The sequence below is a fragment of the Sciurus carolinensis genome, chromosome 17 (genome assembly GCF_902686445.1).
Source record: "Sciurus carolinensis chromosome 17, mSciCar1.2, whole genome shotgun sequence".
Lineage (NCBI taxonomy): Eukaryota > Metazoa > Chordata > Mammalia > Rodentia > Sciuridae > Sciurus > Sciurus carolinensis.
The window spans coordinates 2,293,688-2,319,767 of record NC_062229.1 but is presented as its reverse complement, the minus strand read 5'-3'; the positions used below and the strand labels follow the sequence as shown (position 1 = coordinate 2,319,767).

General features: G+C 59.2%; 1 protein-coding gene and 1 long non-coding RNA gene across 4 annotated transcripts; both read right to left on the bottom strand.

The window, feature by feature from the left end:
- Positions 1-197: 197 nt before the first annotated feature.
- Positions 198-9,080, bottom strand: Creb3l3 (cAMP responsive element binding protein 3 like 3). Of its 2 annotated transcripts, none has more exons than XM_047532568.1 (10): positions 8,949-9,080; positions 8,435-8,560; positions 7,808-8,102; positions 7,027-7,130; positions 5,051-5,182; positions 4,131-4,237; positions 2,172-2,240; positions 1,305-1,389; positions 1,048-1,144; positions 198-913 (listed from the first exon to the last, which is right to left on the bottom strand). In XM_047532568.1, the coding sequence occupies exons 1-10, from the start codon at positions 8,970-8,972 to the stop codon at positions 600-602; spliced, it is 1,353 nt and encodes a 450-aa protein (XP_047388524.1). In that variant the 5' UTR covers positions 8,973-9,080; the 3' UTR covers positions 198-599. The 2 variants fall into 2 exon arrangements, with proteins under 2 accessions (XP_047388524.1, XP_047388525.1); XM_047532569.1 differs by having other exon boundaries at positions 7,808-8,099.
- A 10,323-nt stretch (positions 9,081-19,403) lies between these two features.
- On the bottom strand, positions 19,404-24,395 carry LOC124969582 (uncharacterized). 2 transcript variants are annotated; one of them, XR_007105988.1, is made up of 5 exons: positions 23,852-24,395; positions 23,340-23,372; positions 22,620-22,783; positions 21,660-21,721; positions 19,404-19,672 (listed from the first exon to the last, which is right to left on the bottom strand). It is a non-coding gene; the product is annotated as an uncharacterized LOC124969582 (long non-coding RNA). The 2 variants fall into 2 exon arrangements; XR_007105989.1 differs by having other exon boundaries at positions 22,620-22,730.
- Positions 24,396-26,080: the final 1,685 nt, after the last annotated feature.

Genomic DNA, 26,080 nt, shown 5'->3' with positions numbered 1-26,080 from the left:
TCATCCTAAAATAAGCCGAGTGCGAAGCGCAGCCCCTCCACGGATAGGCTGGAGAGGCGTCCTGGGTCCCCAGGTCCTGCTTCTCTGCTCCTGGGAACAGGTGCCCTGCTCCGCACCGTTCTCCAAGGTGCTGAAGCTGCGCTTGGAGAGCCCCACCCTCACCACCTCCATTCAGAGGACCCCAAAATCTGCTTTAGCCCCCACACCAGCCGTGTTCTGTCAAAATACTTTATTAAAGGTCGCAGCAGTCTTAGAAAAGGGGCGGTTGTGAGCTGTGGCCACTCTGAAGTCCAGAAGTCCAGGGTCCCTGCAGGCTGGGCCGCTCCCTTCCCCAGTGCCCCAGGGAGGCCAGGGGCGGGGGGTGGCCGGGGCTTTTGCCCTCTGGGACGGAGTCAGCCGCAGGCAGCCAGCCGTGGGCCTGGGTCTCTGTTATTTCTCAGGCTTGGAGGCCACACCCTGGCCCAGTTTCCGCCCGTCAGTCCCTGCGGATGAGTGTGTCCACCAGAGTCTGGCCTCGCCTCTGCTGCCTGGGCCTCGCTGTCCATTTAGCACCCCAAAGTGCCCTGGCAGAGGGACTTGGAGGCACATCCGGGGGATGCTCACAGTTCCTCCCCCGCCACCTCCAACCCTGCCCGTCCTGTGCTGAGCACCGGCTCAGGCGCCACCCAGTCCAGCAGGGTGGCCGGGCCCAGCTCCTCCGTCGAGTTGCCCAGGACCAGGGTCGAGTTGTCCAGCTCCCTTGTTGAACTGCCCAGCGCCAGTATGTCCAGGAAGCCCCAGTCCATCCCGAGGCTGCCTGGAGACCCTTTGTGGGGCACGCCAGCGTCGGGCCAGGGGCCTGGGGCCTCGGAGCCCGGATCGGTGTCCGGGGCCACACGGGAGGAGGCATCGTTGTGCAGTGTTCTGGAGGAGACTGAGCAGAGTTTGGGGGCTCAGGAGGGATGCCGTCAGGGGCCGAGTCCTGGCCCCCAGCCTCGGAGCTCGGCGGCACAGGGGTGTCCCGGGGTGGGGGTGTGCCAGGAAGAGGTTGGGGGCGGGGCCACTTACATCGCACGGGAGCAAAGTCCCCTGGGCTTTCGGCTTTGTTGGAGGCGAAAGGGCTGATGGAGGGGAGGACGATGAGGGCGAAAGACAGCAACAGGACCTGCCAGAGAGGGGGCGTCACCTCCCGCCCCTCCCCCTTCCAAAGAGCAAGTTCTCCCAGGCAGGGAAACCGAGGCCCCAGAGCCCTGAGCACTGCGCCTGCGCAGACACAGTCTGCTCCGCGGCCCTCTGCCCAGGGCGCTGGCGGGGACGGGACTCACCGCTGTGCAGGTGCCGGTCTGCACTGACTTGGTGGTGGACTGGACCACGATGGCCTGGAGTTTCTTCAGCTGCTCTAGCAGAGACCTTGGGGGAGCAGGAGGCCCGGGCTGAGCCCTACAGGTCCATGTCCCAGGTCCCCGGCCTCACGGAGTCTGCATTCCTTCCATCTCTCAAGGTCCCGCTGCTCCCCTCTGGAGAAGGTCACCCCAGGCTCTCCGTGGTCCCCTTGCCCCTCCTGCCCACCTCCTGCTTTCACAGTTCACACAGGGCCAGAGGGCAGATGTCAGCTGGCTTCTCCCACCCACAGGTGTCCCACCCTGGCGGAGGTCAAAGCCCAAGCCCGCCCTGCCTCTCCTCCCTCCTCCACCTCCCTCTGCTGCGGTCACACAGGCTCCTCCTGCCCCAGTGCCTTTGCACAGAAGGCTCTCCGTGCCAAGGACACTGTCCCCAGGTACTTTGGCAGCTGGCTCTCTCTTTCAGGCCTTGCCTCACGTGACCACCTTGGAGCAGCCTCCCAGGCTCTCCAGCATGTCACTCTGCCCCGTATCTCCGGGGGCCATCACTGCCGGAAGGATTTCTCACCTAGTTTGTCCATCTTGAGCTCGTCTCCTAATAGACTCAGTTCTTCTGGTGGAGGGGCTGTTTTCCTCCCTGTTGTGGTCGCAGTGACCCTAACTCTGGCGGGTATGGGCTAGGTGCTGGGTTGGCATGGGCATGGTGGCTCTGCTCCTGCAGGCCCCTGGCCCTGCCTAGCCCTCCCTGCACTGGCAGGGAGTGCCTCCCGTGAATCCCTCCTGCTGCTGGGCTCATCCCTGCCCTGCTCCCCCTCCTCCTGCGCCCCTGCACACCCCCGGACAGGGACTCACAGGTTCTGCTTCTCCAGGTGCAGGACTTTCCTCTGCAGCTCCTGGTTCTGGACAGTGCAGGCTGACATCCTGCAGGAACGACAGCCCAGTGACCTCAGAATATGCCTGTCGCCAACCGTCCCCGCTGAAGTTTCCCAGGGAGCGCCAAGCCTCCCGCCTCAGCCTCCCCGCTAACTGGGGACCACAGGCACACGCCTTGGCACCTGTGCAGGGCCGGGACTTGAACCCAGATCCCATCTCCAGGTTAGGGTGGGCTTCAGTCGAGGCCAAGCCTCAGGACTCAGTGAAGTTTCCAGAGGAAGATTTGGAGACCCAAGCCACAGCCCTGCCCTCCCGTGACCTGGAGCCACTCCTCATCGGTCTCTGTCCCCTGAGCTATGAAACGGGAGTGACATCGGTCAGCTCACGTGTGGTTGGAGCGTGAGGTGAGGCCGAGCGACTGAGGGGCTCAGAGGAGGCAGGACTGCGGGCTGGGCTGGGCTGGCGCAGGTGCTGAGCACGCATGCGCCCTCGTTCCATCCCAGCCCCATGGAGAGAAACGAAACCTCCAAAGGAGGGAAGGCGGCCAGAAGCAAGCCCCCTCCTGGGCCTGGGCGCGGGCTGGGCAGCCGTCCAACCCGCCAGCACCCTTGAGTGAGACGTGAATGCTCCACCTGGGGACTGAGCGTGAGCGTGAGCTGGGTGGACGCCCGACAGAGGGGCGCGGACAGTGGGACGGAGGGGAGCACGGGGTCCTAGGGGAATCCTCATTCCAGGCCGAGACTCTTGGACCACAGGCTTGTTGTCCGCATAGGTAGCAATAGAGCTGTGAGCTTTGTTCTCCAGGAGGGTGCGAAAGGATCTAGAGTCCCTTTGCAGAAATGGGCCATAGTAAGCTGCAGAGGGAGTGAACCCCTGTGGGAAGTGCTCCTTTAAACCGGGCCTGGGGATGCACACCTGTCATCCGCCCGCTCAGGAGGCTGAAGCAAGAGGTTCACAAGTTTGAGGCCAGCTTGGGACACTCAGTGAGACCCTGTCTCAAAATAAAACCTTAAGGAGCTGGGGATGCAGCTCGGCGGCATAATGCTTGCCCAGCACGCATGAGACCCTTGGTCCATCGCTAAAAGTGGGATGCAGCTAAGGCAGTGCTGAGAGGGAAAGGCATAGCTCTTATCCAGCCGAGCGCCAAGCAGTCACACTTAAGCATTAGTAAGAGAACAACAGAATAAGCCCCTCCACAAACAGAGGACATAGCGGGCCGGGGTTGCCACATGCCTGTAATCCCAGCAGCTTGGGAGGCTGAGGCAGAAGGATTTTGAGTTTGAGGCTAGCCTCAGCAATTTAGTGAGGCCCTAAGCAACTTAGCAAGACCCTGTCTCTAAATAAAATATAAAAAGTTCTGGGGATGTGGCTCAGTGGTCAAGCACCCTTGGGTTCAATCCCTGTACCAAAAAAAAAAAAAAAAAAAAAAAAAAAGGATATAGCCAGGCATGGTGGCCATGCGACGACAGAGGCAGGAGGACTGCAAGTTCAAAGCCAGCCTCGGCCACTAAGTGAGGCCCCTAAGCAACTTGGCAAGACCCTGTCTCAAAATAAAAAAAAGTTCTGGGGATGTGGCTCAGTGGTCAGGCAGCCCTGGCTTCAATCCCCAGTGCCAAGCATACATATTGCGTATAACGGGTCGGGAAGGAAAGGCAGAAACTTATTAGATGAGGGTTATGAACAAGAATTATTTCTATAACGATTATTCGATAAGAATAATAAAATGGACACACTTCTGATAAGATCGACCCCCAAAATAAAAGCAGTCACAAGGAAACACGCGGAGGAGGTAGAAGGCGCAGCCCCGGACACTGGCGTCCCAGCCTGAAGCAGCAGGGCCTGTGGACAACGTCGTGCGGACCCCGGGAGGGGCCACTTCCCGGGACACGGACCTGTGACTGGCTCAAGAAGAGACAGCCAGCCCGCGGCCCGGCCTACCGCGTCTCCAGCCCCTCGATGTACTCCTTCTTCTTCTTCCTGCTCTCCTGCGCCGACTGTTTGTTCCGAATTTTCCGGCGGATTTTTTTCAGCACTCTCTCCTCGTACTGCGGGTGAAATGGGGACGGGCTGAGCCACCGGGACGGTGCCCTTGCTGCCCCGGAGCCGTCCGGCCAGACCCGGTCCTGGGGGTCGGAGGCCGGCCTGCCCGCTAGTCTTGCAGCGCGCGGGAGGCCCCGGGTGCTGCGGGCCCAGCTCGGCGCTCGCGGGCGCCGCGTCGGCAGCTACGACGGACCCGGGCTGCGCCACCTGGTGGCCGCTGTGGAGGCCGCACCTGCCCTGCGGCCCGCCGGGTTGGGTCAGCGGGCGGCGCTGGGGTTGGGAGTGCGCGGTGGGGCGCCGGGTTCGAGCCTCAGCACCACATGAACAAATAAAATACTGCGTCCGTCGACATCTTTAAAAGTTAAAGAAGGAGCCAGCGACCAAAAGTCCTCGAAGGGAGTGCGCCAGCGCGGGTGCTCCCCAGCCGCTCAGCCCCCGGGAGCACGGCCACGGGCGCGAGGTTCTTTTGGGAAATCTCCCGATTGGAAAAAAGTTAGCAACTGAGTCTAAGATTGATAAGATGCAAAACCTGTGTGCAGGACCTACCTGGCCTGCGGGCACTCTGTCTGTAAGCTCTGACCTCAGAGAGGCCGGGACAAGTCATGTTGGGGACGCGGGGACAAAGGAGGGCTCTTTGCATCCAGCCCGGCTGCTTCGGCTACAGCTCACCTTTGGGGGCGGGGTGGAGCATCAGCCGCTCTGACTGAGCTCAGGTGGGAATTCCGTCCTAACTAATACTCTAGTGCTGTGGTCTAAGTGGGAGACCACCACAGGTGTGGAGGGACAGGGAGAGAATGGGGCCGCGTGTCCCCCCGAACCTTGGTGAGGGGCAGCTGGGTGGGCAGGGAGATGCCCTCCTTGGCCAGCAGCTTCTTCTCATCCTCCGTCAGCACCAGCTCCTGACACTGCCCACTCCCAGGTCGCAGCGAGGATGCCAGGTGCTGCTGTTGCTGCAGAAAAAACAAGAATGGAGCTGGAGGCAGGGAGACCAGTGGCCTCTAGAGGAGTAATGGAGCACTACACAGCGGAGAAGAAGGATGGCGTCCTCCACACCCTGACACAGCAATCGGGATGAAATGCCAAGTTAACAAAATAAAGGGCAGAACAGCATCGTGTGTGGCGTGTGGCTTTGAGCCTGGAGGGACAGGGAAGGCGAGGGAGCCAGGGGAAGAAGAGACCAGGGCCTGTGTGAGAGCCGTCTGGCAGCTGGGCTTGAAAATTCCCCCTTCCACCACGGTCGTTCAGAACCTAGACCGAGTGCGCGCACTCGCCTGCCCGGTTCTCAAAAAACCCTCGATTTCAATTATGAAAAATAAACATAAAACATGCAAGAAATCTGTCCCCTGAGTGTCAAGTCTTAACAGGGCACACCATGGAACCCGAGCCCCGCCCCGCCCAGGCCGCCGCACCCTGCGGGGAAGCAGGCTTGGGGGGGCTGCGGGAGGCTCATGTCCCGCAGGTGAGCTGGCGTCCCTCCTGTCGCTTGCCCACTGCTCTTCCCCCTCCAAGGGGACATGGCAGAGTCCCTCCTGGCAGGCTGGACTTTGTCACCTTGGCCTGGGCACTTGGCTGGGGACACTGCCTGCCTGTCCCCCCCCTTCCCCTTCCTGCTGCTTCCACCCCATGAATCACCCCGGGCCGGGCCATCTACCACGGCTCAGTCCAAACTCCACACCTAGAACCCCAGGCCCTGCTCTGCCCACCCAGCTCTCATCTGAAAAGCAGTGCGGCCCCCTCCCCGACCGCGGCCCCCGGAAACAACACATGAAAAGTGATGCTTTCCTAACAGCCAGCCATCACCAGGGGAGGGACACACTCCTACTGTTCCGGCTACGCAGGAGGCTGAGGCAGGAAGATGCCGCGCTGGAGGCCAGCCTGGATAACTTAGCAAGACCCGCCTCGGAATAAAATGGGCCACGGTGCAGCTCAGTGGCGGACCTTGCCGGGCACCCCCAGGCCCTGGGTCCACCCCCAACACTGGGCTGGGGGTGCTCACCGCCCACACAGTCCTCCTCGCCGACCCTTCAAGGGCTGCTGCGGTGGCACCGCCTCCAGGAAGCCATCCTGGACCTGCAGCAACCCTCGCTCTCCCTCCTCCACACAGCACACGAGCAGAGTCTCTCCACCCTGACCGCGAGAGCCCAGAGACCAAGGACACACGTGGCCCGTGCTCACTGTGTCTCCAGTCACCAGAGGCCCTTCCTGGAGACTGTCGGGATGACCTTTGGCAGCAGATAAAGGGAATTTCCAACCTGACTCAGCCACCTGCTTTCTGTGTGACTTTAGATTCGTGGCTTAACCTCTCTGGGCCTTGACTTTCTCATCTGCAAAATGGGGGGCCTGTCTTGCAGGTGTGCAAAGCCCTCGGCAGAATGGACGGCCCCCCACCAGGGTGCAGTGAGCAGAACAGGACCACAGGGCCGGTGCAGGACACCTGCAGCACTGGGCACGTGGGGCCAACCAGGAACCTCCAGCCCATTTTCTTTTCTTTTCTTTTCTTTTTTTGTGCCGGGGATTGAACCCGGGCCTTGTGCTTGCGAGGCAGGCACTCTACCAGCTGAGCCATCTCCCCAGCCCTACGCCTATTGTCTTGAAAGTAGAATTCAGATAGTGAAGGCCGCCAGCCTCGTCAGGAGATGCCAAGTGCCCATCAGTGGCTCCTAGCCTCCTGGCCTCCGTCCTCTCAGGGCTCCCCATGGACCCAGCCCTGCAAGCCAGCGGTGGGGAACCTGGACACTTCCCAGTCGCCCCCCCCCCCCCCCCCGCTTCCCTGCTGCCCGACCTGGCCACTCACCAGGTCCCCGACGCCCGACAGGAGGAGGTCTTTCACGGTGAGGTTGAAGCGAGAGGGTGCGTCCACCTGCTCCTCAGTGTAGAGGCCACCTGCGCTCCACACGTCTGACCAGGGCAGGAGGGGACAGGGACAGGCAGGCGTCAGGCGGTGCCTCAGTGCCCAGACTCCACCCGCCTCCCCAGCAAGTCTCTCTGAGCAGCCTCGACGTGCTCAGGGCTCTTGACAGAGCTGGGGGTCCCAGGGCCGGGGCCGAGGGGACAGCGTCCCCTCGGAGGTAAGATGGAACCCCACCTCATCCAGCACATCCGTCAGTACCAAGAGGGAAAGGACTTGGGACCCAGTGGCTCTCACTGCCCGGGATTAGTCTGCTGGGCAGCCAGCGGGGCCTTGTTCCCGCCGCAGGATGGGGAGGCCGGTCCACCCGCGGCATCCCTCCTGGCACCACCGAGAGCGGGCAGCCTACTTAAGTCAGCCCCGCTCTGACCCGGGCCGGGTGGAGCTGTGTGGCCTGGGGTGGAGGCTTCACCTCTCAGACCCACAGAGCTCCTTGCAAGACTCAAAGGACAAAGGACGGCCCGGTGGCCACACATCTCTGCCTGGCCCACCAGTAAATGATCGTTGATCTGCCGGGTGGCATCTGATAGGGCCTTTCTCCAACCAAGAGGGCACTGCGTGCTCTGGCCAGGCCCCTGCCCAGGAGCAGTGCCGGGCGGGCGGGAACCCTCCAGAAAATGGCCCCAGCGCGCCCCCCGGAGCAAGGCAGGGCCACCACCCAGCTCACCCAGGTCTATGGCCACGGAGGCCTCCAGCACTTGGGGTCCCGAGGGCCCGGCGGGGCAGGGAGGCCCGGGCAGGTAGGAGGGACAGGGCCCTTTGCCAGGCTCAGTGGGATGGCAGCTGGGCGGGGTGGTGGCCAGCCCACTGCGTGGAGGGGTGTCCTGAGGGTCAGAGGGAAGGTCTTCAGAGATGCCACTGTCACTGGCCGCAGGGGACCAGATGGGAGAGCTGGGAACGGAGTCTCCAGGGCCCAGGATGGAGTTCAGGAAGTCGTCGGAGTCTGAGCCGGGCAGCACCTGCTGCCAGGAAGAGGGAGGCGGGAATGAGAGGCGACCTTCCCCAAGGTGTAGCAAGCCCCTGGACCCCGGGGTTACTGGGGCTCCAGCGCAGTAAAGAACCAGCACGGAGAAGAGTGAGGCACAAGCCGCAAGTTTGAGTTTGGCCCTAGTTCCAAATTGCTGAGTGACCCTGGATGAGTTCCTGGCCCTCTCTGAGCCCCCACCCGCGCCTGTACCGGGGCACAAATGCTGCCTGAAAAACTGTGCCTCGTGGGAACAGGGCGAGGTGGGCCGAGCGCTGCGCAGGGTCCCCATGGGCTGCCGCCCCGCGCGGTGGCCCAGGCTCTCCTCACCGGGTCGGCCAGGCTCCAGCCCTCGGCCAGCTCCACGCGTCTCAGGACGCCATCCTGCCCGTCAAACAGGAGGTCCAGGAGCTCCAGGCTGTCCATGGGGCCCATGGCACCGGCGGGGGAAGCCATCTGGGGCGAAAGGGACGCGTGAGGGTGGCCCACGCCTCTCTCCGCACCACCCCAGCTGCGGCGCAGCTCAGCCCCAAGCTGGGCCGGCGGCTACTGCCCTCTGGCCTCACCCCCGAATCTGGACGGTGGGACACCAGAGCCGCGAGGGCCGAGTTCTTTAAAAACCACTGGAGAGAGGCCCGGGCCGCCCTGCCTGCACTCCCTGCCCAGCCGAGCCCCTCGAGACGACAGAGGGGCCTGGAGAAAGGACGGGAGTGGCCCAGAAGGGAGGCCGGCCTCGCCCGCGGCCCGCCGTCCCGGCCTCGGTCTTCCCATCGGCACGATGGGCGCGGTTCCCTTCGGCTCTGGCTGCGGAGAGTCCTGGCACGGAGCCCCCACCAGGGCTCACCTTTCCAGCTAGGTCCCCATCCATGGGCCTGGCCAGGCCAGCTGGGTTTGACGCGCCCGGGCCTCTGCTCTGAGCCTGAGGTCCACCCACCCGGCGCAGCGCCCCCGGCTCGGCTGGCTCCTGGCTGTGCCCGGCCACCACCCCCAAAAGATGCTGAAATAGGCCCCGGGAGCGCTCCGCCCAGCCCCGGGCGCTGATTGGCGGACAGCACAGACGGACAGGGCCAAGGGCCAGTGAGGCGCCGGCAGGGGGCGGGGCGGGAGGACCGTTATCTCTGTTGTGTGCTTTCCGGCCTGCAGGGGACAAAGGCCAAAGTCTGGGGTGTCTGGGCTGTGCCGCGACCTCTTCCCTACTTTCGTGGACTGTTTCTCTTCAGAGTCACCGGACGTCGGGTCGAGATAGCTCAGGGTCCCTGGGTGGGTCCTGTCCCCAGATTGGAACAAACCCATCCCTCTTTGGGGAACTCCCTTCTCTCATCTGAGCTGCTAACCTTCTGCCCAGCCTCCAAGACCAGCAGGGACTGCCCTGCTCCTTGCCCTCCACTGCCGAATCCGTGCAGCCAAGTCCTTCTAGAATTATCTGTCGTTCATTTGGTCAACAAACATTGATCGAGCTAAACTTCCTGCCCCAGGGCCTTTGCACCACTCGCTGCCAGGAACCCTCCTGGATCCTCCTCCCAGCCCGGTCGTCATGCCCTTGGCATTTTTGTGCACATGCATTGTTTATGAACCAACTCGGCCAGTGAGAGCCATCTGCCCCCAACAGAGGAGCCCTGACCACCTTTCCATCATATTGCATTTTTACTGGACCCTCCACTGTTTTAAATTTAGTTTGTTTACTTTATTGTCTTCCCTTGATCCCTTCCCTAGGATGTAAGCACCTTAGGGACCAGGATAGTCTCTTGCTCAGTGCTGAATCCCCTTTGGGAAAGGACCTGGCACACAGTAGGTGCTCGGTTCTTACCTGTCGAGCAACTACTGTGTGCCAGCTACTGCTTTAGTCACTAGCAGTAAAGCAACAAGCTAGACATAGCTAGATGTAGATGCAGACAAGTGTCAGTTAAATGAGAAAGACACGAAACCCACCGTGGTGGGGAGCCATGCAGGGCCGGAAAAGCCCCCCGGAGGAGAGGCCTGGAGGATGAGGCCGCACCAGCCTGCAGCGACAGCCCGTGCAAAGGCCCCGGGGCAGGATGAGGCTGGCACGTTGGAGGCAGACGGCGAGCTGTGTGGGGAGAGGAGGAGGGAGGCGGTGAGGGGACAGGTGTGCCGTGCAGGGGCCACAGGCTGTGGGAGGGAGTTTGGTTTGGAGTAAACATGGCAGGAAGCTGTTGGGAACGTGAGACGGATGAGAAACCGAGGCTCCTGGGTGCAGGGCACAAGGCTCGGCACCAAGGTGGACAGCAGCCCCCTTACTCTGGAGAAGCGCAGGTCGGCTTTTGTCCCCGATGGGCCAGTGGTCACTCGGGGGGCAAGGAAGGTGAGGGAGGGGCCCAGCCTAGCTGAGGTGCGCCTCTCTTGGCAATAACTTGCATCCCATGAGCAACCCAGGGCCCTGGGGGTGCCTGGGGCCCCTCGGTGGGGTACTGGGGTGTCCAGACCTGGACGGAGCCGGGGATGCCACTCAGCACCCCGCAGTGCCCAGGACGCCTGGCAGAGAGGGACCCGCCCGTCCACAGTGCCGTCCTGCCACAGCCCCCCTCCGGCCGCTGGCCGTGACCTGGCGACCTCGGCCTTGGCCTCAGGTTTCTCGTTTCCTCTCTCCTCCGCGTTGGCTTTTCAGGGTTGTTGGGTTGGCCTTGGCGAGTCCGGGGGTGGAGGTGTGTACTCAGCATTGGGTGAAGGCTCCTGGCGCCGGCGAGCAGGTGACGTCTGACTTCTGGACTTCCCGGCCTCCTGTCACCCTGTGCCACTCCAGGGAACACGGCACCCTTGGCTGGACCCCTTCCTCCTCCCGCAGCGAGAGCCCACTGGGAGGAAGGCCGTGGCCTCAGACCTCGAGGGGGTCACCATGCCTCGTCCCCTTCCCAAAGACAGCTGCCCTTCACATTTTTAAAAACATACTTATTGACTCTAGATGGCTTCTGAACGCTTCGCGAGAGGCTTCAGGAAACGAACGAGCATTTGAACTGGGCGCAGTGGCCACACCTGGTATCCCAGTGACTGGAGGCCGTGGCAGGAGGATGGGAAATTCGAGGTCAGCCTCAGCAACTTAGTGAGACCCTGTATTAAAAAACAGAAGGGCTGGATGTGGCTCAGTGATTAAGCTCCCCTGGGTTCAGTCCCTGGTACCAAAGTGGGGAGAGAGAGAGCGAGAAAGAGAGGGTGAGATCCTGCTCTGGAACAGCGCCGTCCCTCGAGAGGAGGCCGCAGGGGCCGGGGGGGAGGGGGATCTCTCGCTGTTTTCTCATCTACGCCTTCGGAATTGTGAACCGGGTGAGAATTCATTCATCTGTTCAAAAGAAAAGTTAACCCTATGTTTTCACCCTGTGGCCAATAACAACCGTGTGACTGTGAAGCAGGCTCTGCCCTGAGCACCTTCTGTGTGCGATCGACAGAACTCTTGCAAGGAGATACCTGGATTTTCCTGAACAGAAAACCAAGGCTCAGAGAGGTTGAGCAACCCACCCAAGTTCACACAGCCAGGGAGCTCTGGAGGACTGGCACCCAGGCCTGACGGGCGGGAGGATGACAGGGACGGGCGGCGTCCCTGAGGTCCAGTCTCCCGACGGCCAGCACTGGGTCACGCGTATCCTACACAGCCCAAACCCAAGGGGTGGTAAGTGCTTGGCATGGCGAGTCCTCCCGTGTGGTGTCTCAGTGGCGCCGCGGCCCCACCCCGCCAGCGCCCGGCCTGGGGCCGACCTCTCCCTGTCTTGCCCCCATTGGCTTTGACCCCCTTTGATGGGGCCCGGGGCTGCCCCTCCACTGAGTCCTGCTCCTGTGAAGAGCTGTGTGTCCACTGCCCTCCCTCGCCCCCCGCCCCTGGCCCATGTCCGGGTCTGTCCCTACCCCGCCAGGGTGGCCCCGCTGCCCGCCCTCACTTCTGCCCTCACCTCCTCCCAGGCGTCTCTCCTTACGGTGACCCTGAGCCACGGCCTGGACCCACAGCCCACAGGGTAGGCCTGGGGGCCTCCTTTGGGAGGTGAGGTCCCTGGGTTGTGCCCCTGAGGACTGTGGGACCTGGGCCCCTTCCCTGCCTGCGGCGTCCCGGCTGCCGTGTGGCAGCTTCCGCCCCACCACAGGGTCACCTCCACGATGTGCTTCCTTGTTACAGGCCCAAAGCAGCAGCCCGGTGACCCTGGACTAGAACCTCCTCAGCATGAGCCTACGGGAACCTTTCTTCTTTGAAAGCTGATCATCTCAGGTACGTGTTACAGTAACAAGAAGCTGGCAACGTCGTTTTAGTTGATCTCGCCTTTATGCGCGGGGGATGAACCCAGGGCCGTGCTCACGCCGGGCGAGCTCTCCACTGAGCTGCACCTGCAGCCACGATACACCTGACATGGGGCATCATCACCCACCACTCTCTCTCTCACTCCGTGCTGCCCTTGCCCGCATTTGGGGGAGTCCTGCCCCAGGGCCTTTGCACTGTCTTCTCTTCCTAGAATACATTTCCTTAGCACTTTCCACGTCTGGCTCCTTTAGATCTCTGCTCAAATTCACCTCCTCTGTGAATCCCTCCTTGACTACTTTCTTTAAACCCCTCACTGGGCAGGGTGACATGCCTGTCATGCCAACAACTCAGGAGGCTGCTGTAGGACGGTCACAAGTTCAAGGCCAGCCAGGGCACCTTAGCAAGACTGAGTCTCAAAATAAAAAATAAAAGGACAGAGGGATCGCAACCTGCACCATCGTCGGGCCCATCCTGTATTTTCTTTATCTTTGTGGCAAGCATTCACTCAACAAGCCTTTACTGAGCATCTACTCTGCCTCAGGCAGAAGGACATGATTAAGGATATGAATGTTCATTCATTCGAATGTCTGTGCATTTTCCACGCACCAGCCTCCTCAGGCCAATCCCTGCCCCCATTCGCTTTTATAAATAAAGCTTTATTGGCACATGGCCACGCCCTTTTGTGTGCACATCATTTCTAGCTGCTTTCAAGCTGCATCCGCTGAGTTGAGCAATCTCGGCAGAAGTCGTGTGGCTTGCAAAACCCGAAGATTAACCATCTGGGACCGGGTGTGGCTCCGTGGTGGAGCGTCCGAGCGGCTTGCTGTGGGCCTGGTCCATCCGGCACTGCGAGAACAGAACTCGTCATGCTGGCGTCTGCCTTCATAGAGCAGACCCACTTTCTTTTCTTTTTGGGGGGTACCAGGGATTGAACCCAGGGGCGCTTAACCACTGAGCCCCATCCCCAGGCCTTTTTGTATTTTATTAGAGGCAGGGTCTTACTGAGTGGCTTTGGGCCTCGCTCAGTTGCTGAGGCTGGCTTTGAACTCCCGATCCCACTGCCTCAGCCTCCCGAGCCATTGGGATGACAGGTGTGGGCCACCACCCTGGCTTGGACCCACCTTTTCAATATGGGGTCACAGGCTACAGGTGACTCTTGAACAGTTGGAGTAGGGACATGGAACTGTGAACTGGATTTTCAATTTTACTTCATTTTAATTAATTGAAAGTGCAAAATGAGCAGGGCACAGTGGCGCACGCCTGTAATCCCAGCAGCTGGGGAGACTGAGGCAGGAGGATCATGAGTTCAAGGCCAGCAATTTGGTGAGGCCTTGAGCAGCTCGGCCAGACCCTGTCTCTAATAAAATGTAAAAAGGGCTGGGATGTGACTCAGTGGTTAAGTGTCCCTGGGTTCAAATCCCTGGTACCAAATAAATAAACAAACAAAAAAATAGGCACTCCATTCATGGATGGACCACTTTTCCTTTTTAATCTAACTTTTTATTTTGCAGTACCACGAGGCACCTCAGGTATGCCAGGCTAGGGCTCCTCCCCTGAGCTCGGAACCCCGGACACGGGAATCTGTATTTGTAAGTACATTTTATGAACCCCAAACACGGATCTAGGATGACAGATGGAAACTAGCATCCACACTGAGATGAGCAATGAAGGTGAGGCACACTGTTGAACAGCTGGAGTGGGGGCCGCGCCTGTCAGGCTGGCTACTCTGGAGGCTGAGGCAGGAGGACAGCAAGTTCAAGGCCAGCCTCAGCAACTTAGTGACACCTGGTCTCAAATAAAAAGGGCTGGGATGTGGCTCAGGGGTTGTATCCCCACTGCGGAAAGAAAGGACACACAACCTGCGACATTCCGCTGCCGCTGTTGCGACTGGCATCGGTGTCTGCGGGAATGTGTCAAGCTGCAGTCTCGTGACGCCCAGTCGATGCCGCCTGTCGCTCTCAGGGTCGCGGTGAGGGGTGTCACACCTCAGCCAGGAGGGGGCGCACACCCAGCGGCCCCAGGTGTCCCTGAGCCACCCTCTCCTGAGCGCTCTCAGCCGGCTGGCCGCGCTTCCCTCTGTGAGGCGGGGGTTCACACAGCAGAGGCTCCCTGCCTCTCCCTCCCGCTCCGCTCCTCCTCCGGGACCCTCGGGCGCTGCCAGGGGATGAGCAACTCCCTCGTGACGTGGGCGTGGCCCGGACTCTGATCCCCTCTTGGGCAACGCCGGCTGAGGCCTCTCCCGTGGCCGCCCAGCTCTCTTCCTGCACCGGCGGCTGTTCCAGGAAGCTCTGGCCTCTGCTCTGGGGTGGGAAGAGGGGACGTCCCCACCAGGCCTCCAGTGCCATGAGGGGGGACAGAAGGATCCCCACCCTCGAAGAAAGGAGGACATTCACCCTTGTCCCCTGTTCCTGGAGCACCTGCTGCATGCCGGGCGTTGGGGACGGACGCAGCGATCACAACTGACAGTGTCGTGCCCCCTCCCCATGGCACTAATGCTCCAGGGCAGGGGAAGGAGGCATTAGAGCCTCATTTACAGGCGAGGAAACAAAGAAGTCCAACTGAGTGGCCATGCACAGCACAATGAGGTGGCCAGGCAGGCCGGCTCTGCCAACATCCCAGCAGCTCGGGAGGCTGAGGCAGGAGGATCGCAGGTTTGAGGCCAGCCTCAGCAACTCAGCCAGGGCCTGTCTCAAAAGAAAACTTAAGAAAAGGGAAAGAAAGTCCAGAGAAGCAATGGGGAAGGTGGGGGGGAACAGTGCTTGGAGCTCAGAGAACAGCCTTGAGGTTGGAGGAACAGCGACAAGGAGCCGTGGGCTGGAGAGGAAGGAGCCAGGGCCAGGTGAGGGCAGGAAGGCAGCGTGGGGCCTTCCGTCAGAGAGAGAAAGCTGGGCCTGCAGGGTGGTCCCCAAGCGCCAGCTCTGGAAGCGTCTGTGTGGACAGGTTGGGAGGCCAGCATGCTTCCCCGGCCAGCGCTGGGGGCAGCCCCCTCTGTTCCCAGTGCCCACTTCTCCGGCCTGGCCCCACCCCTCCATGTCCAGCCACCACCTCATCCTGGTGATTGCTTTATGGCGGGTGGGTCCAAGGGTCACAGCAAACCCTCTCTGCAGGGAGGGAGGCCAGGAGGCCCTGCTGGCTGCTGGCATGGTCAGGGCAGTCCCCCGGCCCCCGGGGGCAAGCTGCATCTCCAGGTCCCCAGGCAGGCTGAGCACAGCTGTCCATCGGCTCCGGGGCTGTCACTCAAGCCACCGAGGGAGCCGCGCCCTCAGCAGAACTTCACGGCAGGGCAGGAAGCACAAGTTCCAGTCCAGGGTGTCCCGGGGACAGGCCGCGCACCGCCCCTCCTTCTGGTCCACCTTTCCTCTTCCTGTAAGGACACCGTCTATGGCATCAGGGCCACTGAAAGGGCCTCAGGTGGACTTGAGCAGCTCAGGGAAGACCCTGCTTTAGATACGGTCCCCCACCAGGTCGCGGCAGGAGGCCCTGGCTGCCACCCCAGGCTCCAAAAGAGGACGGTGGGGATGGTCACGCCTGGCGGTCTCAGCCCAACTTGGGGTGCCAAGGCAGCTTGCCCGTCCACCCCAGCTTCGGTCACCCAGCCGCCAACCCAGCAGGGGGCTGGGGAGGGCGGCAAGGTGCATGGGCAGTGGAGGGACCTGAGCAGGTCCGAGGAGGCTGAGGAAAGGGGGACCAGTGAGGGCCACTCAGGAGGGTCGCACGCGTCGCTGCCAAACAATTATCCTTGGCTGCAGGATCGATGAAGAGGGTGGCTTCTGTCCACGATGGCTGGGCAGGCGTCCTTGCAGAAGTGACGCGTCAGGCGGCAGCGGCCTCTGTGCGAAGCCTGGTTCTGGTGGGGCCTCGGTGACGGACAGGCCCTCTTTGGAGCCCGGCTTCCTCGCCCAGCTCATCGGCTTGTCAGGGCCCGATGCGGGCGCTGGGCCTGGGTTCCACGGCTGTCCAGTGCACGCTGGGCCCTGCGCCAAGACGCAGGGCTCTAGGCCCACAGTGCCGGGAACGTCCCCTGCCGTCGCGGTGGCTTCGGACTGAGGTTTTAGTGTTTTTGGGGCGCCGGGCTGGAACCCAGGCCTCACCGTCTAGGCAAGGGCTCCCTCTGAGCTGCGGCCCAGCACCCCCTCTTTCTGAATTTTGAGACAGGGTCTTGCTGAGCTGCCCAGGCAGGCCTGGGACTGGGACCCAGCCCCCCGAGCTGCTGGGATGGCAGGCGCAGCCTCTGTGGAGCCCAACAGCTCCACGAGTTTTTGGAGGGTGAACTACAGCCCAAAGTGCACCCAGCGGACAGGTGGCTCAAGGCCAAGGGTGCACCATCCGTGGCCCGGGCCACCGCCACCTGCCCAGGCAGCGCTCGACCCTTCTAGGACGGGACGTCTGCTGGCTTCAGTCCCCACGCCCCCAGCACGGCCTGGCTCTGATGCCAGGAAGGCCCTTCTCTTCTCCAGAAGGTTTCCTCTTCTGTACACTGAGTACAAACCCGACGGTCATATGAAGAAAGCTCTGCCAGCTCACGTGGGGTGAATGTTCAATCCCACGGCAATCTGATCAAGAATGGGGGTGACTGCAGAGAGACAAAGGCGCACAGAAGCCCACCGTGTGAGGACAGGGCCGCTGGGTGCAGCCTTACGACGTGAGTGCTGAGACAGCCTCATGGAGCCAGGTGCACTGGCCTCAGCTGCCATCCCAGCCACTCGGGAGGCTGAGGCAGGAGGATGTCCAGTTTGAGGCCAGCCTCAGTAACTTAGCAAGACCCTGTCCCAAAACAATAAGAATGAAAAGAACTGGGGTTGTGGCTCAGTGGCAGAGTGTTTGCCCAGCGAGTGTAATGCTCTGGGTTCAAATCCAGCACCGAAGAGAAAAGAACAGAAAAAAAAGAGAGGAAGGGGAAGGAAGTAACGTGTTACACTTGATTCCATTTATTTATTCATCGGGGGCGGTGCTTGGGATTTAACCCAGGGTGCTTTACTTGGAGCCACATCCGGCCCTTTGTGCTCTTTATTTCACGACGGGATCTTGCTAAGTTGCTGAGGCCCTGGCCAAGTATCTGAGGCTGGCCTCCTGCCGCAGCCTCCCGAGTTGCTCGGATTATGATCAAGCTTAATTCTTACAATTCACACGCTGACCTTCATTGAGAACTTGCTTTGTCCGTTGGATCCTCTCAAAGCCAGGCCCTCTTGGCCTTTCCTTCCTGGGCAAAGCTTCTGAGGCCAGGCGCCAGCCCCGCTGAAACCATCGCTCCCCTTGCTGGCCACCCACTGCATTCTGGGCACTGGACTAAACCCCGCGATGGGGGGACTGTTTGCATCCCCACTTTGCAACTGAGGAAGCTGGAGTCTCAGAGAGGGGCTGCCTCCTGGCCTTGGCTGTGATGCTGAAGTTGGAAGTGGGGTGCTAACCCGGAGCTGCCCCCACAGCCACACCCGAGCCCACGCAGGCAGGGCAACCAGTACGGAGTGGACGCCATGGTCAGAGTGCTACAGGTTCAATTCCAGCCCCAGCTCTTGCCAGCTGTGTGACTTGAGGTAAGTTATTTGATCTCTCTGTGCCTCATCTGCCTCCTCCCCCGAATGGGTCTTTTATGATCGACGTGCACAAGCAATTCTGAACCATATCCAGTGACCAAATGCTGGTGCCCCATAAAGTTTCTTATGGATCTAAATCAGGGGTCAGCAAACTTTCTGTAAGGGGGCCAGTGAGTAAACATTTGCATTTTTTTTGGTTTTGGGGGTTTTTTGGCAGTGCTAGGATGGAAACCAGGGCCCTCGTGTGCTAGGAAAGCACAACCACTGAACTCGCCCAGCCCGACATGTGCAGCTTTGCGGCCCTGGGGCAAGTGCTTGGCCCTCCACACCGGCAGCAGCTAATAGGCAAATGACTGAGCAGCGCCCTATGCCAATAAAACTTTATTTGCGGGCACTGAAATTTGAATCCTATGTTTTTCACATGTCATGAGATATTATTCTCCTTTTGACTGTTTTCTCCCACGCCCGTCAGCTCTGCGGCCCTGGCGGCCAAGGCAGGAGGATCTCGCGTTCCAGACCAGCCTGGGAGACTTAGAGACCCTGTCTTCTCAAAATGAAAGGTGAAAGGGGTGGCGATGCAGCTCCGTGGCACACGGCCCCTGCCCAAACCCCCAGACCCCACAGGAGTTCACGGAGGGCACTGAGGCAGCGTCCCTGACGACCTCTTGGCCTCACTGGACGCTAACTCATGGCGGTGCTGGGTGGCCACCTGTGCTGTGTGCAGTGTATCATTAACTTCACGACTACATACAACGAGAACAGGACGTGCGTACAATGTTTGAGAAAAGAACATTGTTTTTGCTGGGTTTTTTTGGGGGGGCGTACGGGGATTGAACCCAAGGGCACTCGGCCACCGAACCCCATCCCAGCCCTACGTTGTGTTCCATTTAGAGACAGGGTCTCCCTGAGTTGCTCAGCGCCTCCCCGTTGCTGAGGCTGGCTTTGCATCGAGGTGCTCCTGCCTCGGCCTCCCGAGCCGCTGGATGACAGGCGTGGCCATGGCGCGAGGCCAGAAGAACATTTTCACTCACATCCGACCGTTGCTGACTGCTTTCCCGCTCTCTTCCTTCCTTTTTTGCCCTGCTGGGGATGAACCCAGGACCTGGCCGGTGCCAGGCAAGTGCTGACCTCTGAGCCACCCCCCTTACGATTAGCCCTTGCAAGGCAAAAGCCACGGTCACACAGAGGAGGGTCACGGCAGGATCCCTGCTGCCTGCTAAGCAGGCCACCTGAGCCCTGCGTGTAGACGTCGCGTCTGGTGTCTGGTGGGCCTCCTGCCCCAGTGAGCCGAGTCTTCCGAGACCCCAAGGTGCCCCACTGACACCTGCAGGCTCAGAATGGCCGGACATGGGCTTCATTGGCCTCTTGGTGGAGTGCTGGAGGTCACACCCAGGATCTTGGGCAGGCCGGCTGAGCCACCACCCCCAGTCTTGGCTTTTAAGAGTTTGAAACTATAGAAAAATTATTTTGTGATTTTGTTACAGGAAAAAAACCCTCAGTCTCCCGTTTTGTTTATGTGGCTAGTTTTATTTTTCGGTGCTGAGGCTCCAGCCCAGGGCCTCGTGGGGCCCTCTACCTCTGAGCCACACTCCAGTCCCAGAAGTGCCGTTTCGTGGTTGCGGGGTCACGGCCCCTTTCTTAGGTGCTGTTTGTGGCTTGTTTGGAAGGAGGAGGGCAGAGCTGTGTCCTAGATCAGTCCAAGTAGGCACCCTAAGACGCCTGCTATCACAGTCACTCCGGAGGCTGAGGTAGGAGGATCGCAAGTTCGAGGTCAGCCTGGGCAACCTAGAGACCCTGTCTCAAAGAAGAAATAACAATAATAATAATAAAATGTGGGAATGTGACTCGGTGGTAAAGCCCCCTGGGGTTCAATCCCCATTGCCAAAAAAAGAGGGAGGGGGAGGAGGGAGAGGAGGGGAGGGCAGAGTTTGCCAGCCCCTGCCCACATCTGTCAACCGCTCTGCTCCAAGTCTCCCACCCTGGGAGGTAGAAGCCCCGCACCCAGGCTGAAAGGCGCAGCCACCTGAGGGTTCCCCACCTTCCACCCAGGCAGGACCGGGGACCAGCGGCGCCCTCGGCCCGGCGCCTGGCGCCCTCTCGTGGACCCCGCGAGCAAGCGCGGCCTCGGTCGGCTTCCCGGGCGCGGACAGACCTGCACCCGCGCGAGGTCGCCAAGCCCTGGCCCTGCTGGGCCCGCACCCCAGCCCACGGTGCATGCACGCTCGAAAGGCTCCCAGGAACTGCCTCGCACCCACCTAGAGCCAGAGGGTCCCCGTCACTTTCCCAAGGTCTTTCCTGGAGCCGCGGGTCACCGGGGTGGGCTGGACTCCGCAGCAGAGCGCCTGCGCAGCACGCCCAGCCCCATCGCCAGCCCCAGCGCCACACAAGCAAAGGTAAAAATCAAACCAACAACCGTGGGCGTCACTCATGCCCTAAACCCCCTCCAGGTGAAGGACGGCCTATGTCCTGCCTCAGGATGGGACAACTGGTGCCCACGGTCACAGCCCGCGGCCGCGGAAGAGTGGATTTTACACTTTGTACATGGTTGAAAAAAATTCTAAAGAACATCTTGTGACACTGGAAATCATAGGAAATTCACATGTCGGCATCCACACCAGCAGCTGGACGGCCTGTTGACAGCAGGTGGCTTCTTCATGCCACTAGAGCAGAATGGGTGGGAGAGCCAGGCTCCCAGCACAGGAGAGCCAAATCCAGTGCCCTCCTGCCCCCGGGTTCTGCACCCTGCGTTCAACCCCCGGGGGCCAAAAGCACTTTAAAAGTTGATCTGGGGCTGGGCTGGGGCTCAGTGGTGGAGCACTTGCCTGGCATGTGCGAGGCCCTGGGTTCGATACTCAGGCAGCACCACATATAAATAAATAAAACAAAAAATCCATTGACAGCTAAAATTTTAAAACAAAAATTTTTAAAAGTTGTGCCTGCAGTGAACATACAGACTTTTTTCTTGCCTTACTCCATAAACGATATGATGTTAACGACGACTCACGGGCATTTACACTGTGTGAAGTATTACACGTCCTCGAGAGATGATTTAAGATGATGCACGTGGGTCTAGGCTCACACTGTGCCATTTTCTACAAGGAACTTGAGCATCCTCAAGTTTTGGTCTCCAAGGGGTTCCAGGGACCAACCCCCAACAGATATTGAGGAATTTTTATATTTACTATCTGGTTGGCCTTTCATAAGAAAAAAAATGCTGCCTCTACTCCAGTGTCAAAGGAAGAAGTCATTGTGCAAAAGAGACCAGCCCAAGTGGTATGATGATCACACCTGTCACCCCAGCTACTCAGGAGGCTGAGGCAGGAGGATGACACGTTCAAGGCCAACCTCAGCCACTGAGGGAGACGCTGTCTCAAAAAGGGCTGGGGTGAGGCTCAGTGGGAGCATGTGGGTGGCCCTGGGTTCCAAGTCCTGTGTGTGTGTGTGTGTGTGTGTGTGTGTGGTGGGGACCAAAGCTCAGAGGGTTGAAATGGGTTTCTCAAAACCCCACGTTGCTGGACATGGTGATGCATGCCTGTAATCCCAGCAACTTGGGAGGCTGAGGCAGGAGGATCACAAGTTCAAGGCTAGCTTCAGTAACTTATCGAGATCCTGTCTCAAAATTAAAAAAAATAAAAAGGGGTCAGGGATGTGGCTCAGTGCTAAAGCAGCCTGGGTTTGATCATCAGTATCAAACAACAAGCCTTTTAGCACACGCCCACAGGACATCAGCAATCACACAAATGAGAACCTCCTAAATCGAGGGTCACCTGCGGATACTGACCTTCAGAAGGAGCCCTGCACACACCCAGTTGATCTTGCTTAGCCTGGGAAATTGATACTGCCCTGTTTAAAAAAAAAAGTCATTGCTATCTCCAGAAACCTTGAGTCTGGAACTTTGATCAGAATAATTTCAACATCTCATCCAAACCCCTTTTTTATTTCCTCTGATCTGGAGATATTTCACCAGCAAACTCAGAAGGCAGGGGCAGGAGCCCACGTGCATCCACCTGCAGGAAGCAGGCCTGGGGTGGCCAGCAGCAGGGCAGGCACGGAGGCCGCCGGCCTGCTCAGGGGGACCCAGCGGCTCTCTGGTGCTGAAATGTTCTAGACTAGGTAGGAGTGAGAGTCGCGCAACCCAGTGAAGACGCTCACGGGCGGATTTTAAGTCAGGTGTGCTTGGCTCAGTCCAGGGAAAGCAAGGGACGACGCCCAGCTATCTCCGTCCTCCGCAAATAAGGGTCCTATTAAATAAATAAATGGTGGCAAGACAAATGGGACATTTCCTCTGCTACCGGCCCTTCCTCCAATCAATCCCTTTCCCCTTTCCGTGGCCCCTCAGTCCTTGTTCATATCTTGTCCACGAAGCTTTCACCTAGATAGCATCGTCCCCGCCCGCCCCTGAGGACACAGTACAGTCCCAGAGTCCCAGGGGAACTGCAGGCCGGGCCTGGGAGGAGACAGACCTGCGAGTGGTGTGCCCGCCGCGCCCTCTGGTCCATGCTGACACAGGAGCACAGGGTACTCCTGTGGAGTGAAGTTAGTGACCCGTCCCCACCCCAGTGCATGTCTCTGCCCAGCGCAGGCCAGGCACCCAGCGGGCGTGGGGTGGAGGCCGCGGTGCAGTGGGGCTGGCGAATGCGAAAGGCCAGGTGTGGTCACTGGGGGCGAAGCAGTGCGGCTGGGTGCCGGGTGCTGCGGACAGAGGCCATGCAAGTAGGAAGAAACCACAGGGGACTCTTACTGTGAATTCTCACAGGCACTTGGACTGCCGTCCATGAGGCTCTCTGAGCCATGCCCGACCCTGGGTGCAGATGACCAACAGTTCTGCCGCCGACGCTGGAGATAGTTTCATCTGCGTGAATAAGTGAGATGAAAGATGCCGGGACTTCCCAGGGTCATCAATACCTGCTGAATCAGATAATGGTTTTGTAATACTGGAAAAACATCTCCTCTTAGTGTGTGTGAGCTCTTCGTATCCTAACAACTATGGACAGGACACACTTTAAAGGCGACTCTGCAGTGTTAGCACCTCCGTTGCTTTCTGGAGTCTAGCCCAGGGATTGGCATGCTATGGCCCACCTTCTATTTATGTAAATAAAGTTTTATTGGCACCTGGCCGTGCACATTTGGCTAGTGGTTTCTGTGGTTGCTTTCCCAGTATGACTACTGAGTTGAGCAGTTGCAGAGGATGTTACAGGGCCCGCAGAGTAGACGGAGTACACAGAGTTACACTCTGATGCTTTACCAGAGAAATCTGCTGACCCTTGATCTGGAAAATTAAATAAGCAAACAACTACACACACACACACACACACACACACACACACACAAACATGAATAGAGCCCCCATTTATAGGACCTGCCAATCCAGGGTGAAAGGGCTCCTGTCTTTGCCCATTTCAAGTTGTGAACTTGATGTCAAGGCACCCAAAGTTGAGAAGGTACCCAGCAGCTTACCCACCTGTGCCATGAGGTTGCTGCAGGTTCCAGAACTCTGCAAGGAAGTGAATATGCTAATAAAGCAAATCGCAGGGGCTATTTAGCTTCCGAGTGCATATGAAGTTGCACTCACACTATTGCAGCCTATCATGTGTCCCGTACATAATTGTAAAAGATTTATGTACTTAGCCCAGCCGTGGAGGTGCACGCCTACCATTTCAGCGACCCAGGAGTCTGAAGCAGGAGGATCACATGTTGGAGGCCAGACTCAACAACTTAGCTCAAGGCCCAGCCTCAAAATACATAAAAAGTGTTGGGGATGTGGCTCAGTGGTATAGCACCCCCAGATTTCACTCCCAGGTACAATAACGACTGAGGTGAGACTCACAAAACGTAAGATTAACCACTTTAAAGTGAATCACAAAACCTCATTTAGTATCCTGACGAGGTTTTGACTACCAGTTCGATTTGATTTCAAAACGCTGTCACCTCCCCCAGAAGATCCAGCGCCCATTAAATAGTTGTCCAGTCTACCTTGCCGGCTCCCGGCAACCAGGAGTCCACCTCCGCCTCTGGATGACCCGCTCTGCACAGGTCACAGGAACATCACGACTAAAGGCCTTTGGGGTTAGCTCCTCGCGCCAACCAGGACGTTCAGCAAGGTCCACCCGTTACAGCATGTCCTGTGTTTCCTTTCTTTCTGTGGCAGAATAATGCCCACTGCACCTAAGGCCACAGAGATCACCAGCTCCTCCAACAGGACTCTGGATGGCGCTGTGGATGGAACCCCAGGCTTCGCAGGAGCCTGGCGCCCTAACCACTGAGCACCCCAACCCTGCAGCTGTGAACAGAGTGCCGCAGACCTGCCCGGCCCTGGTGTGCCTCCCTGCTTCCAGTTCTCTCCCACCCAGCGTGGGGTGGAGCGGCTGAGCACGGGGAGCTGGGGGTTAGCTTTTGGGGAGCCTCCCAACCGTTCTGCACAGCAGCCGCATGGCTTCGTACTCCACAGCAAGGTAGGAGCCTGCCCTGTCCCCACCTGTTCCACCTCCGCGGAGGACCCCTGTGCAGCGCCGGCCGCGCTCGGATTCCTGAGGCTTAACAATGAACTCCCGCCCGGGAGGAAGCGTCCCCGGCCGGGCCTGCTCACGTGCTGGGGCATCCGGTTTGCTTTCTGGAACACTGTGTCCCAGGACATTGAGTTCGTCAGTGGCAGGCCTGGAAGAGGCTGAGGCAGGTTGCTGAGCTCTACCGGAATAAGTCTCTAATCCGGGCGGGATTTAGGATGAGCGGGGCCCAGGTGTGCCTGCCCCACGCCTTCACCCGCCGGCCCTCCCGCGAGGTCCGCAGCGCAGCCTGCTGGGCTCACAGGCTGGCCCTTCAGCGCTGGCAGGCGGCGGCTCCAGGGCCACAGCTGAGCAGGCAGTACGTACCAGGGGCCCAGGCTGAAGGAAACAGGCCCTCTCACCATGTTTCACACCCCTGAACATCAGGTTTAGTTTTCCTCTTAAAAATATTTCAATCTTTAAAATCGTGCCCAATTAAAATACCAGCATAAGCCGATTGTGCTGCAATCCCTGCAGCTTGGGAGGCTGAAGCAGGAGGTTCCCGAAGTCACAGCCAAGCCTCAGCAACTTCGCAAGGCCCGGAGCAGCTCAGTGAGACCCCGTCTCTCTGTAAAATATAAAAAGGGCTGGGGCTGGGGCTCAGTGGCTAAGTGCCCCTGAGTGCGATTCCCCGCGCGCGTGCGCTCGCGCACACACACGAAACTTACCATCGCGGCTGTTTTTTGCGTGTGTGGTACTGGGGTGGAACCCAGTGCCTCTGGCAGGCTAAGCAGGTGCTCTGCCACTGAGCCACACCCAGCCCCATAATTAGTACGGGTCAGTGCACAATTGAGTCACACAATCCACACAGTTTGCAGGGGTCTCCCCTGTCCAGCCCCAGAACTCTCATTTCCCAAGGCTAACGCTCTGTCCTATTGGCACCAGCTCGCAGCCCCTCGCAGCCCCGGCTCACCTGCCACCTCAGGTCTCTGCCAACTGCCCCTCAGATGATCCTGCAGCCCGGGTCTCTAGTGTCTAGCTCGCCTCACAGAGCATGGTGCCCTCAGGTCCATCCATGCTGTAGCAGGTGTCAGGATGACCCTCCTTTTCACGTCTGAATAATATTCCCTTGCGTGGGTGGGCCACACTTCCCCGATCTGCCCACCCATCGGTGGCCGTTGGTTGCTTCCAGCTCTTGGCCGTTGAGATAGCGCTGCTGTGAATGAGGGGTGCAACCGTCCCTTTGAGTCCTGAGCTGATTCTTTCAGGCAGACTCCCGGAAGCGGAATCATTGGATCGTAAGGCAGATTGGGTTTAATTCTTTGAGAAATCACCACACTGTCTTTTTCCATTTTTTAAATTTTGTTTTTTGTTTGTTTTTTTTTTTTTTTTGTGGGTGCTGGGGATCGAACCCAGGGCCTTGTGCTTACAAGGCAAGCACTCTACCGTCTGAGCTATCTCCCCAGCCCCCCTATTTTTTAAATTTTGAAACAAATTTGGCTCACATAAAAGTTGCACCAGGAGTGGTAGAGAGCCCCTGTGCCCTCCTGCTCCGCCCGAAGATACACCCCATTCACCACGAAGCAAATCCAAACCAGGGTTCACACAGTGAACCTTTTTTTTTTTTTTAAAGGCAGGGTCTTGCTAAGTTGCTGAGGCTGGCCTTGAACTTTCAGTCCTCCTGCCTCAGCCTCCAAGATGCATATGACAGGCATGCTGG

What these genes read in the sequence shown, in the direction of transcription:
- Creb3l3 (XM_047532568.1), bottom strand. Translation starts at nt 8,972, where the DNA reads ATGGATGGGGACCTAGCTGGAAAG. An exon ending in CACCTGGAGAAGCAGAACCT is followed by an intron (nt 1,390 to 2,171) that starts GTGAGTCCCTGT and finishes TGCTCCCCCAAG; the next exon opens with GTCTCTGCTAGAGCAGCTGA. An exon ending in AGACCGGCACCTGCACAGCG is followed by an intron (nt 1,145 to 1,304) that starts GTGAGTCCCGTC and finishes CCTCTCTGGCAG; the next exon opens with GTCCTGTTGCTGTCTTTCGC.